This window comes from Myotis nattereri (genome assembly GCF_964212035.1).
Source record: "Myotis nattereri genome assembly, chromosome: 9".
NCBI classification, from domain to species: Eukaryota; Metazoa; Chordata; class Mammalia; order Chiroptera; family Vespertilionidae; genus Myotis; species Myotis nattereri.
This window is the reverse complement of record NC_138084.1, coordinates 4,313,555-4,327,688: the sequence shown is the minus strand read 5'-3', so window position 1 is coordinate 4,327,688 and position 14,134 is coordinate 4,313,555. Positions and strand designations below refer to the sequence as shown.

Sequence of the window (14,134 nt, the reverse complement as noted above, 5' to 3'; positions counted from 1 at the left end):
GCCTCCGGCTGCTGCGGTCCGGCCTATGACTCGCGCGTCCCCAGCGCAGAGAGCCCCAGTCTCTCGCCTGTGCTTCGGGCTCTCGGGGGACCCAGTGGTGAGGGTGACCGTCAGGGGCGGCCCCTACCCGGAGCCCAGCTGTTCGGGTCTGAATGTTCAAAAAGACAGCGCGGCGGGAAAGGCTGGGCCGGGGGAGGGCAGACCCGGGCTCTCACGCCGGCGGGGCCGGTGGCGGCCGAGTCCGCTCCGTGGAGACCCTCGGAACCTCGGGGGTAAAGGGTCGGTCATCTAGGGCCAGGGCTTCCTGTGCAGCGTGTAGACTTACTGGAAGGAGCCACCCCACCTCCATGGTTTGTACGTAAAGGGGCGAAGGAAACAGACCGCAGCGTGGAGGCGGGGGCGGCCCGGGAGCGCCCTAAGCCGCAGCCCACGTGCCAGAGGCAGAGCGGGCACCGAGGGAGCGACAGGAAGGGCTCGGAGCTGGAAGGATGGGCCTGCGGACTCTCACTGCTGCTTTTGCACCTGGGCCTGTGCGGAGTCCATGGAACAGAGGAGCCGCTGGGGCCTGGAGAGGAGACCTGGGTCCGGCTCGATCGCCGTTCTCTTTGGCTAATGCCATCCCTTCCCAGGGTGGCACGTGTCCTCTATGCCAACAGCCTGACCGCCCGGCTGGCTTGACATTGCGGCCAAAGTCACCGCAGATTCACGTGGCTGCCACCTCCCTCCCTCGCGGAACCCTGGGCGGCTTCAGATCGGGCTCAGGGCCGTCTAACTCGGCAGGCCTGCGTTTCCCACCCTTTTTCCTGTCCGCCACCTTCAGCACAGACCTCCAGCCACACGGACCCCTCCTTCCCCGAACTAGCTGGGCTCCTGGGCTCCTGGGCGCTGGGCCCGCCTCCGAGCTGCTCCCGCTCCCGCTGCCGGTTCCCGGGCCACCAGCTCTGCCGGGTTTACCTCGTGTCTCTCTGGCTGAGATGGGCCGTCAAGGTTCCATGGCAACTGGCCCCAAACAAACACTGATTTCTGGCCACCTGTTCCCTGCTTTCTCAGCACCCTGGGCCACCCACGTGTCCCCGTCACAGACCAGTGCCTGGGAGGTAGCACCACAGTCTGTGAGGTCCAGAAGGGCCTTGGGTTTGTTTTCCTTTATCCTGGGTTCCAGCTGCATTGCAGTGTCTGGCACGGTGGCATTCATCAATCCATCAAACATGGAATGCCCTGTTATGTGTCAGGTGTAATTGTGGGCGTTACAGGAAGTGCAGTGAACAAAACGGACAGAAATCCGTTTTCATGGTGATTGTTAGTGAAGGAGACAAACCTAAGAGTTTATGTAGTGTACCTGCACAGGCGCAGTAGAGAAACATGTCGGGGACAGGGTGCCAGGAGCGCTGGGTGAGGGGCCAGGGCAAACCTCAGTGAGAAGCTAACATTTGAGAAAACACACAGGGAAGTGGGATGATGAGAAGTCTGGGGAAGAACTTGGCCGTCAGAGGGAACAGCCGTGCAGAGGTCCTGGGGTAGCAGCTGCCTTGGGGTGGCCAGAATGGAGGCAGCAGGGAAGAGGCAGGCGGAGCCAGGTCCTGCAGGTGGGACATGCTGGCAGAGTCTGAGCTGAAGAGGAACACAATCCATCTCATTTCCTCAGCTCCCTGTAGCTGCTGTGCAGATGAAGAGGGCAAGGGGGGGGGGGGGGGGCAGGGAGAGCCGTGGTGGCGGCTGGGCCAGGGTGGGAGTAAAGGAGGACTGAGAATTGTATTCAGATGCGCTTTGCCAAGCCACCAGGTCCTAGGGATGCACTGGAGGCAGAACGTGAAGGACGGACGAGACAAGGATGGCTCTAAGCCTTTGGCCTGCTAGAGTCTAAGGCTTTTGGCCTCTCTTTCTTCTGCTAAATTTGCCAACAAACAAGACCTTTCCTTTCTTCTTGGCACTTTCTTCAGACCACACTCCTGCTAATCCCACTGCTGTTCCTTAGACCAGCCCTTCCTCTGTCTCTGGTGGCCTTTCCAAGCCTTCCATCATCTCCCCCACAGCCCGTCTCCAGGCTTCTTTCCTGTTCCTCCCTGTGTGACCTGGACACGTGTTTTTATATAGTCCTACTACGTGTGGCGCTCGGCGTGCAGGGGCTCAGCAGTAAAAAAGGCAGCCCACAGGCGCAACTTCTGCTTCCATGGCTCTTGTCTTTTAATGGGAGAGTCAGATGATAAACTCATCAGCTGTGTGACTTCAAGCAACCTACTTGACTTCTCTGTGCTTCAGTTTCTTTCATTTTAAAACGAGATGAGAACGTTTCAATGTCAGATTAGTTGTGAGGATGAAACGATCTGGTATTTGTAAAGCAAGTGGGACAGTGCCTGATGACAGGGTATTTTTCTGTACTTGTTACAGAAAAATAAACGCACAGCCCGGCCAGTGTGGTTCAGTGGCTGAGCATCCACATATGAACCAGGAGGTCACGGTTCGGTTTACGGTCGGGGCACATGCCCTGGTGTCAGGCTCAATCCTAGTAGGGGGCATGTAGGAGGCAGCCAATCAATGATTCTCACCATTGATGTTTCTATCTCCCTTTCCCCTTCCTCTCTGAAAAAAAAAAAAAATATATATATATATATATATACATATATATATATATTTATAAATAAATGCACTGATGAAGATAACTCTAGACTTATAAGGAAAGCAAACGGTAAGGGACAGAGAATAACCAGGGAGGCAGGAAAAGAAGGGGCCCCTAAAGGTGGGTGCATAGTGAAGGCCCCTGAGACCTGGGGGGAGGAGAAGCCAGCCAGGGACGGGGTGCCAGGAAGGGTAACGGAGGGTGCAGGGCTGAACAAGTGTGGAATTTTCAAGGGACCCAAAGACGGCTTTCCTATGCTCTATGACCTTGTCCGTAAAGGGATAATGACGTGCCAGTGACTTCCCGACGTTACTTATGAGGATTAAACGAAATAATCCAAACTCAAGTCCTGTCAGACCTGACACTTATAAAAATGTGAGCCTTCTTCCAGAAAAGAAAAATGCAAATTAAAACACGAGGTATGGCGCTGCAGAAGGGATGCAGACGGGAGGCCCTAAAGCTTAAGCTGAATCAGTGTCATGGTAAAGCCACGTCTGAACAGTGAGAAATGTTCGCTCTCATCATTCCCACCGACCCGGCTTCTCCAGGTTGCTGGCGAACTCGGAGCCCCTGGGTGGGCAGGGGGCAGGGTCCCCTTCCCCGGCTCCCCGGACACCAGCAGCAGCTCCACAGAAGGCGTCCTGGGCGTCACGGTTCAAGTGATTCATGCTGCTATTCCAGTGCCGCCGCTCTCACGGCGGGGAGCAAGGTGGCGAGGGCAGCATTTGTCCACGCGGGCATCCTGGGCGTCCTGGGCGAAGGACAGACCGCAGGGCTCCATGCGTGCGGCCAAGTTCTCTGCAGAGCAAACTTCCCGTGGTAAAGTTCTCCCAAGATCAGGAGAAATAAAACATCTGGACCTCAGGGAGCTGAGCGTGGGGTTAAGGCGTGGAGGTGAGGGGAGGCTTGCAGCTCTGACTTCTGGGGTCTGCAGCACATGGAATTTTTGTCTTTACAGGAACTTTCACTATTGGAGTGGGAATTTGAGGGCCAAGTTCCCTTCCGATTCTGAGAAATTCCTAAAGAATATCTCATTTCCCATTTAACTGAATGATTCTAACTTCCAGCTCTCCCGCTGAGGTAGCATGGGAGCCCTGACTAGCAGGGAGAACGTGTGGGAAATGAAGTGCCACAGAGTTCTGCTCAATTCGGCGAACTTCTATGGAGAGCCAGGCACCGTGCCAGATGCTTCAAGGAATAAAACGGTGTAATTATTATCCAATAAATTATTCAGAGAGCCCCAGAGCCCAGCCTGGGACCTCGCCATCCACCCTGCCTCCCGGAGTGACCTCAGGCAGCCTCGTGGCTATAAATACCGTCTCGATGACTTCCACACTTACATCTTCCGCTCAGATCTTGCACCCAAGTTCCAGGCTGTCCCCCAGATGCCTCCTCGCTGCCTCACCGGGAAGGCCAATGGACTTCCCAATGTGTTCAAATCGGAGCTCCTGACATTCTCCCCCATGTTGCTCCTCCCTTGACGTCCCTCTCATCAGTGGCCTCACCATTCTTGGACGCGTTCAGGCTGGAAACTTTGGAGGCGTCCTTGACTCCTGTCTGTCACAGCCACGTTCAGTTCATCAGCAAACACTGCCAGCTGGACAGACCCCTTCGCAGCTCCCCAGCTATCTCCTAGCTGTGACTGGGAACGGGAGGGAGTGTTGGCTCCCTGAGTTGGTGGGGGGGGGGGGGGGGGAGGCAGTCAGAGTCCGAGGGAATCCGCAGCCTGGCTCTCAGGCCTATCCCGAGAGATGCGAGTTGGGATGGAGAATGAGAGGAGAGCTGCTGTACGCAGGTGACCACCGAGTTGAGCCCCGTGAGGACACTGACGACAACCATGATAGACAGCGGACCAGTGCTCCTGCCAAGGTTAACGGCATCACACACTCTTGCCTCCCTGGACAGAGAAGGGGCCCCCGTCATAACTGAGATAAAATATCCTGACTGCTGGGTAGGATGGGGGCTTGGGGTCAGAATGAGTGGGTCCCAAGGCAGTGGTTCTCAACCAGGGGTGACTTTGCCCACAGGAGACACTTTGCAATGTCCAGAGACTTTTTTTGGTGATAACTTGGAGGGTGGGAGGGCTACCGAGGCCAGGGATGCTGCTGAACAGCCTGGAATGTGCCAGATGGCTCCCCAAATCATTTGGCTCCGACTATAAACAGAACTGAGGCGGGAATGTTAGATGTATCTCTTGCACACCTGAGCTTGGCTGAGGCTTGAGACCGAATCCTGCTACATGACAAGCAGGTTTAAGCTGACCGCAGTGCAGCCCGGTTCAGGGGGTGAGCGTCAACCTATGAACCAGGAGGTCACGGTTCGATTCTCAGTCAGGACACATACCAGGTTGTGGGCTCCATCCCCAGTGTGGGCTGGTGCAGGAGGCGGCCGGTCCATGATTCTCTCTCATCATCGATGTTTCTATCTCTCCCTCTCCCTTCCTCTCTGAAATCAATAAAAAAAATATATATAAATGACCACAGTGCATAAGATGACACCCAGTACCAGGAGAAGGCTGTCAGGGGCACTGCAGGAGAGGGAAGATGGTGCAAATTCGGTGACAACCCCACCCACTGAAAGGTGTGTGTGGTGGGGAAGTTTGTCCCCTCCCCTTGAATTTGGTGGGCCCTGGGACTACGCTGACCAGTACAACACAGGGGTAGTGTTACTGTGCCTGTTTCCAAGCCTTATAACACTGGCAGCGCACACTTCCCATCTTTGGAGCCCGGGGTTGCCATGTAAAAAGTCTGACTGTCCCGAGGTAGCCACGGTTCAAGGAAGCCCAAGCTGCCACGTGGACAGCCCAGCTGTTCACCATCCCAGCCCAGGTGTGTGAGGGAAGCTGTCCTGGACCCTCCAGCCCCACCCAGTCACCACTGAGCCACCGGAGCTGAGGCCGTATGGAGCGGAAGAATCTAGCAGCTCTTAGCGGAGCCTTTTCCTGCTCTTTGGACTCATTCTCTGGGCAGCTCTCAGCGCCGCCTGAACTGACTTGCACTTGTTCACTTGTTGATCAGGTGTCTCCCAGGTTAGACTCTGGGCAGAGCCTACGATTTGTTCACCGCCATGTGCAGTCCCTCTGCCCTGCGTGGTCTGTGACTTTAGTTAGAGGGTGTGAGTGGTAGGCTGCCTGCAGTGATGGCTGTAGTAATTCCTCCTGCCCCTCGATGCCCACCCTTTGCAAGGGGACTGGCTGCGCCTCCCATCAAGAGGTGGAGTCTATATCTCTCTCCAGTCCCTCAGATATAGGCTGGCCTTGCAACCCACTTTGACCAACAGGATGTGATGGCGGTAATATAGTGTGACCTTAGAGCAGCGGTTCTCAACCTGTGGGTCGCGACCCCTTTGGCGGTCGAACGACCCTTTCCCAGGGGTCGCCTAAGACCATCCTGCATATCAGATATTTACATGACGATTCATCACAGTAGCAACATGACAGTTATGAAGCAGCAACGAAAATAATTTTATGGTTGGGTCACAACATGAGGAACTGTATTTAAAGGGCCAGAAGGTTGAGAACCACTGCCTTAGAGTTAGGCCTCAAGGGCATTGCAGCCTGTGGTGTCACCCTCTTGGAGCAGAGCCATGGAGACCATGATGCCATGGAGATGCCCAGTCTAGCCCACTGGAGGGTAAGAGACCACATAGAGCGGGCCTGAGGGGCCTTGCTGACACGAGCATGAGCTGCCAGTCAGTGAGAGAGGCCATCCTGGGCCCCCAGTCCCAGCTGGGTGGTCAGATGACAGCAATCCTGGGAGTGATGCAGGCAAGACCAGCAGATGAACCTTCCAGCTTATCCCAGCCCAGCTGCTGACTCAGCATCCTGGTTGGAACTTTAAGCCAGTAACTTTTCAGTTTAATACATAGCAATAGATAACTTAAACAATATAAAAGGACCCACGTTCAGCTCTGGCCAGTGTTCTCAGTGGTTAGAGTGTCGATCCGTGCACTGGAAGGGTCTCGGGTTCGATTCCCGGTCAAGGGCATGTACCTGGGTTGCAGGTTCAGCCAGGGGCTCTGGTTGGGCACCTATAGGAGGCAACCAATCAATGTGTCTCTCTCACATGATCTTTCTCTCTCCCTCCTAGCCCCCTTCCACTCTCTCTAAAAATCAATGGGAAAAATATTCTCGGATGAGGATTAACAAAAATAAAAAAAATAATAAAAGGACCCAAGTTCATAAACAGCATTAAGAGAACTGATTTACCATATTTATAAGTTTAATCTATTAGGGGATAAGAATTGTTTAACTGATTAGAAAAAAACAGGCTTAGCTTGGGAGGGCACCCTCAGTCCTCCACCCACTCTCTATTTATAAAGGAAAAAAAGAACAAAAAAGAACAAAATGTTTATTACATGTGTCTCTTCTGTTAAGATTTAAAAATATATATATTTTTTACTGATTTCAGAGAGGAAGGGAGAGGGAGAGATAGAAACATCAATGATGAGCTGCCTCCTGCATACCCCCTACTGGGGATCAAGCCCACAACCCAGGCACGTGCCCTTGACTAGAATTGAACCTGAGACCCTTCAGTCCGCAGGACGATGCTCTATCCACTGAGCTAAACCGGCTAGGGCTTTTCTGTTAAGATTTTGAGGTGTTTGAGAGGAATAGCTATTTCAACTCTGTACAATGTAGTTTAAATCTATTAGGGAATTTAGTTACTTAAGTTTGTAATTGGCATTCATTTTTAGAATTTAATCGATTGAAACTGTGAGTTAATTAAATATTTATCAAAGAATAAATGGAAGTATTTGTTCTTATTTTTATACAAACATTAGTAGATTTATAAATAGAAGACTAGATTTGCAAGTTGTATTTGCATGTGTAAGAAAAACTAGTTCTTTTCTTAATTTATAAGTTTAATAAACAGTAGTAATTTTAACAGGAGCAACAGTAAGTAGCTTTTCTCTGCACAAAAGCCCCTCCCTCTCCAATATTAAAATTCCTCAACTGCCAATGCCTGGTGCTACATTCCCACTGGAAGATTTGGCGTACCACACACTTCCATGCCTGTGTTTCTGTGGGTCCCTCGGCCTAAAATAACATCTACCTTCCACACCAGTGGTTCTCAACCTTCCTAATGCCTTGACCCTTTAATACAGTTCCTCATGTTGTGGTAACCCCCAAACATAAAATTATTTTCGTTGCTACTTCATAACTGTAATTTTGCTACTATTATGAATCGTAATGTAAATATCTGATATGCAGGATGTCTTTTCATTGTTGCAAATTGAACATAATTAAAGCATAGTGATTAATCACAAAAACAGTATGTAATTATATATGTGCTTTCCGATGGTCTTAGGTGACCCCTGTGAAAGGGTCGTTTGACCCCCAAAGGGGTCGCGACCCACAGGTTGAGAACCGCTGCTCCACACACACCTTTGGTACCCGGCAAAATTTTACCTTTTCCATAAGGTCCAGCTGAAACTCTCTGAGGCGAGGTCCCGTGGGAATCATGCTTCCATCCACATCCACGCAGGTGTGTGGCCAGGCCTCTCAACTGAAATCACAAACCAAGTCCTGATCCATGGCTTGCTTTTAATTTTATTTAATTTTCTGTGGTTGTTAATCTTCACCCGAGGATATTTTTTTCATTGATTTTTTAGAGAGTGGAAGGGAGAGGGAGAGACACAGAGAGAGAAACATTGATGTGCGAGAGATATATATTAATTGGTTGCCTCTGCACGTGCTCTGGGGCCAGGTCCGAGGATGGAGCCTGCAACCGATGTATGTGCCCTTCACTGGAATCGAACCCGGGACCCTTCAGTCCTCAGGCCAATCCTCTATCCACTGAGCCAAACTGGCTAGGGCTATTTGATTTAATTTTTAAAATTGATTTTAGAGAGAGAGGAGGAGGGAGAGAGACATTGCTTTGTTGTTCCACTTATTCATTGGTTGATTCTTGATGTGCCCTGAGCAGAGTTCAAACCCATAACCTTGGCATATCGGGATGACTGCAAAGAGAAGTGAAGGCTGCAGGTGGAACTCGGCAGACTTTCCATAGGAAGATTGTCGTGGGTTATCCGGGTGGGCCCCAGGTAATCACACACGTCCTGGAAAATGAACCAGGTAAGCAAAAGCGGGGCAGAGGGAAAGGCCGCCCTGGGAGAATGGCCAGAGGCGCACCATCACCTGACAGACCAAGGAATGTGGGTGGTCTCTGGAAGCTGGGAAAGGCAACTTCCCAGGAAGGAACACAGCCCTGCTGACACCTTGATGTCAACCGAGGGAGACCCACGTCAGGCTTCTATCCTACAGAATTTTAAGACCATGTTGCGTTGTTTAAGCTACTCAATGTGCAATAATTAGTTACGGCAGCAACAGAAAACTAATACACAGGGTCACCCACATATTTTAACGAATGAGTGACATCTGTGCAACGCTTTCCAGACCACAGAAGGGAACCAAAAAACCCTGGACGGAAGCCCGGGCTCAACCCTCACAGGCTGTGCTGACCCGGGGCCGGACTTGGCTGCCTGTCTGTGTGGGGAGCAGGGGGGGGGGGGGGGGGCGGTGGGAGCACATGGCGGGTGAGTGGAGGTGGAGCGAATGGACAGCGAGCTAGTGCCCTTACACGGCTGCTGTACCGGGTGCAGGTGGCAAGGCCCTCCTTGCACTGCTGAGTTCTTAGAGAAGCGGCAAGTGGAGAGGTGACCTTGGGCACAGAGGCCTGAGTACCACATCCTGAACTCATCTCACTGGCCTTTCTGGGAGAGGGCACAGGCCTTGCTGGTGGTCCTGGAATGTTGCAGGCCATTGGACCTTCCTTCCTGGCCTCTGACTTTAAAAAAAAAATTTTTTTTTAATTAATTAATTTAAATCCTCACCTGAGGATATTTTTCCACTGATTTTTAGAGAGAGTGGAAGAGCGAGGGAAAGACAGAGAGAAATATCGATGTGAGAGAAACACATCAATTGGTTGCCTCCTGCATGCACCCTGATGAGAATCAAACCGGGACTCTTCCTCCCGCAGGCTGACGCTCTGTCCACTGCGCCACGCAGGCCCCTGACTTTTGATCTCCCCTCTCTGCCCTCACTCCCAAGGCCAATCAGCCCTCCTCCGGCTGGCATGTGTGCCCCTGACCCAGCCCTGTCCAGGGTCATTGCCACACTCAGTGTAGGAGGCCTAAGCATCGGGGCAGGTCTGCAACTAGCCCGACCTGAATGCTGTTTATGTTACACCTCCGGAAGTTGCAAGGGGCCAGTGTACCCCAGGGGGGCAAAGCTGGAACTGGTTGTAAAAATATTCATGATTATATTTACCAAATAGTACTAGTATAGAAAGACATAAAAGTATGTTAAAAATCCATCTTTTATAGTCTTTGTAAAATACTCGGAAAAATATATATTTAAAAAATCACCCCAATTCTTCCCCGGAAAACGTCACTTGGCCCTCAAGTTTCCGACCTTCAAATCCCACTCTGTGCCCCTGCCTCCCGGGCTGCTCTAGATTCCGTCCCGGCCGCTCATCTGCCCGCCCCGGGGCGGAGAGGAGGCGGCAAGTCTGCACGGGGAAAGTCGCCGAACCGGAACCGGTACCTGTTCGCGTCACTTGTCACCTCCCCAAGGGCAGCCCGACCGGGCCTCCCGAAGACTGGGTGCGGGATGGGGTGCGGGGCGGGACCCAGGTGACCCGCGGGGAGACCAGCCGGGGCCCTTGGCAGCAAAACGTTCCGCATGGCGGGGCTAGGCCCAGCTCTCGGAGTTCGGGCAGAGTTGGGTCGGAGCCGCGTGGAGGGCCGAGGGCGGGAGTCTCCTCCGCGGAGCCAGCCCCGAGGAAGGGGCGGGCGGCCGCGCGACCGCCCAGACTCAGAGCCTAACTGGGGGCGGGGCGCCGGGAGGGGCGGGGCGCCGGGAGGGGGCGGGGCCCTGGCGGGCGCGCACGTGTGTAGACGGGGGCGGGGCCCTATCCGGCGGCGGGACTACAAGTCCCAGGGTGCTCAGCGGTTCGGCTGGTTCCTGGCCGCGCGGCCCGCGGACTGGGTGCAGGTCGCCGCGTGCTGGCAGCGCCACCCGGTTCCGGAGTAAATAAGGGGGAGTCTCCCCCGAGCACCGTAATCGGAGTCCCAGTGGGCGGGGAGCCGCTCGCGCCGCCCGCTCATGTCTCTGCGGAGCCGAGTGTCCGGCCGCCTGGCTCAGCTGCGCGCCGCGGGGCAGCTCTTCCGCGCCCCGCGCCCCTGGCCAGGCCCCTCGGCGGGGGCCACGCGGACCCGCAGCAGTGCCTACGGCCCCCGCGCGCGGACCCCGGCGGGAGTTGGGGCTTGGGGGGCGGCGGCGGTGGGGCGGAGAGTCGGGGTGCGCACTTGGGCGCCCCTGGCCATGGCGGCGAAGGTGGACCTGAACACCTCCACCGACTGGAAGGAGGCAAAATGTAAGTGTGAGCAGAGGGGACGCGGGCGAGGGCCGCCCCACGTGGGCTTCCGCGGCTGGACGGCACCCCACCAGCAGCTCTTCCTCCTGAGACCGGTGGAAGTTGAGGCCCCCTATACCCGGGTCAGGACTCCCCCGTTCCCAGCCACGCCTCCCCCCACCCCCCGCGTTCCCAGCCCCACAAACCAGTTCACCTCCACCGGGTCCAGGTCCCCTGTCAGGAGCGGAGTGAAGAAGGTGGCCGTACCCCACTAGAATGGGTCACAGGGCACACCCAGAGGTCCCCCCAGAGGTCCCCCCAGAGATCCTCCAGGACCTACCACCTTGCTCCGTTGTGCAGGAGGGAAACGGAGGCCCAGTGCTTGAGCGGAATAGCCCAAGGTCACTTGGGAGCTGGTGGCAGAGCTGACCTCAGGTTCCCGAACTCCCGGTGTTTTGCATAGTGTGGCTCCTCAGGTGGCAGGGAATGGGCTGAGGGGATCGCCCTCCGGCTGGTGTCCCACCTGGTGGGATCAGATAACCCCAAGGAGTGGCTTCCCAGGGCAGGCCTGTACCCCCTCCACCTCCTCCCCTGTCAGGCCTGCCTCTCTGGGCACGTGGTCTGGTGCCCTTTCGCTCTCATCCCTGGCCTCCTGCCACTTGTTAACAGTCCCTGCCCCATTCCTGGGGACACAGGGCAGAGATGGGGCATTGTGTCTGTGAGGACAGTGACATCACCCCCACAGGACGGGCAGGAGTCCCAGAGCTGGAGTCTGCCCCCCCCCGCCCCCCTCCCGCACAGAGCCAGGAAGGGAGGCAGCCTGACCTGCGGAGCCCCAAATAGCCCAGATGCCAGTGCCAGCTGCCCCTGCCCTTCAGGGTCTGCTCCCTGGGCCCTGGTGGCCATTCCCCGCTGGATCCCCTTTCAAAAGGGCAGGGAACGCAGCTCATTGGCTGCGCCCGCCTGTGGAGGGGCTTTGGCCAATGAGGCTGAGAAGGCAGGCCTTGGGCGGCCACCGTTGGGGGTGTAGGGAGGGCTAGGGAGGGCGTCCTCTCCCGATTGGAGGTAGAGTTTGAGATGATTTACCCTCATCAGGAATTGCTTGGCCTGCGCTGGGATCTTAAAGCGCCTGCAGAAAGCCCTTGACTGTGATCTGTGAGCACAATGAGTGCTTCTATCTATGCCTTCAGCGCTGGCCCCAGAACACCAATCAGGGCAGGGAGCAGGGGGCTGGCAAAGTCCCCCAGCAGGCGACAGCAGAGACACCCCCGGCAGGGGAGTGTCCCACAGGGAGCCTGGCTTCTCTCTCAGGGGACAGTAACGGTAACCCAGGATGGTAGGAAGGAGCTAGGGAGGCCAGGGGCCCGGGCACCAGGCTCAGATCTGCCTCAGTTTTTAGGATTCAGCTCCCTACCACCACCCATTCCTTGGTGCCCCTGTAAACTTCCAGATCTCACGAAGCTGACAGGCTAGGGATTCCCGGGCCCCTGCGGCGTCTCTGTCCCTCTGCTGGGATGTCCACTCCTTCAGTCAGGCCACTTTTACTGAGTGCTGTGTGCAGCACTGTTTGGTGCTGGGGATGGAGCCACGAGTGACACAGGGATGGGCCCTGTCCTCACGGAGCTTCTACTTTGCGGGGAGGAAACTGGTAGAGAATTTGGTCATCCAATGGGACAGTGCCAGGTAAAGGTCAGAAACTACGGCAGATGGGGCTGCCTGAGCTCCAGTGCCCTGTCCGGGGCTTGGGAGGAGGACAGTTGGTCCCAGGTACCCCAGCACCAGGTGTCAGGTCCCCAGCAGGTGTCAGATGGCAGCACAGAGACCTCCATGTGTTTTAGTACCTATTACTGCGTAACCGGTGAGTGGCTTCAACAGCAAGCGTCTCCCTCTCTGATGGTCAGGGCGTGGGAGTGGCTTAGCCGGGTGGTTCTGGCTCAGGGTTCTCGGGAGGCCTGGCGACTTGCTGAGGCCTGGAGTGAGCCGTTCCCAGGTGGCTCACTCACAGGAAATGGCTGTTGGCTAGAGGCCTCAGTTCTTCACCGTGGGGCCTCCACAGAGCTGCTTGAGTGTCCCTACAACATGGCAGCCGGCTTCCCCCAGAGCAGGTGATCCAAGATGGGGAGCGAGAGGAGACCCAGCCGGAAGCCAGAAGCCACAGTGCCTCCTGGTGACCTGGTTTTCCAAGTCGAGCAGCGTGTCTTCTGCCTTATCCCAGGGCGTAGGTCAAGTCTTGGAGTCCAGCCCACATTCCAAGGGAGGGAAATTAGGGTCCCCCTTTGGAAGGGAAGAGGATCAAAGAATTAGGGGCCTGTGTTTAAGACCACCACACTAGGGGTGCTGCCTCAGCTGGACCTGCCTCTGGTTGGGGTCCCAGCTTTGGTCCTTGAAGACCCCATGGGGCAGAGCTGCAGTGACGTAGACCGAGTACACAGACCTTCAGTGTACCGTCAGCGCCTGCATACCCGTATCCAGCCATGCCCCTCAGGCTGATCGATAGGTAGAACATTGCCATCACCCCAGAAGGTTCCTTTGAGACGCTTTCCAATCAATACCCGTTAAAGCTAGTTACTTTTCTATCGGTTCGTTTAGTCCAGCGGTTCTCAACCTGTGGGTCGCCACTCCTTTGGGGGGTCGAACTACCCTTTCACAGGGGTTGCCTAAGACCATCGGAAAGCACATATATAATTACATATTGTTTTTGTGTTGAATCACTATGCTTTGATTATGTTCAATTTGTAACAATGAAATTGGGGGTCACCACAACATGAGGAACTGTATGAAAGGGTCGCGGCATTAGGAAGGTTGAGAACCGCTGGTTTAGTCTCTTGACCTTCGTATGCACAGAGGCACACAGTGTGCCAGCGCCTTTGACTTCCTATCTGCGATTCGTCCTCATTAGTGGTGTGTCAGCAGTTGGCTCTTTTTTCACGGCTGTGTGCTGCCCCGTGGTGTGGATGTCCCGTCCTCCTGTTGACGGGCATGTGGGTTGCCAGTGTTGGGAATGAAGCTGCGTTGAGTATCCTCGTACATGTCTTTGACGGACATGTGTTCTCCCTTCTCTTGGGGACATACCTACACAGGCCTCCAAATGCCCATCTGTGCCTGAGATGGTCCTCTCTTAAAGACTGGTGCACAGCCCTGGGCAGTGTGGCTCAGTTGG

General features: G+C 55.0%; 1 protein-coding gene across 5 annotated transcripts in view; it reads left to right on the top strand.

Annotated features, from left to right (window-relative positions):
• The first annotated feature begins 10,578 nt into the window (after positions 1-10,578).
• Positions 10,579-14,134, top strand: part of MACROD1 (mono-ADP ribosylhydrolase 1) — a 128,544-nt gene continuing 124,988 nt past the window's right edge. For all 5 annotated transcript variants that reach the window (XM_081099770.1, XM_081099767.1, XM_081099769.1 and 2 more), the window contains exon 1: positions 10,579-10,995. In XM_081099770.1, coding sequence (XP_080955896.1) covers positions 10,725-10,995 — 271 coding nt within the window. In that variant the 5' untranslated portion in view covers positions 10,579-10,724. The remainder of the gene's footprint in view (positions 10,996-14,134) is intronic.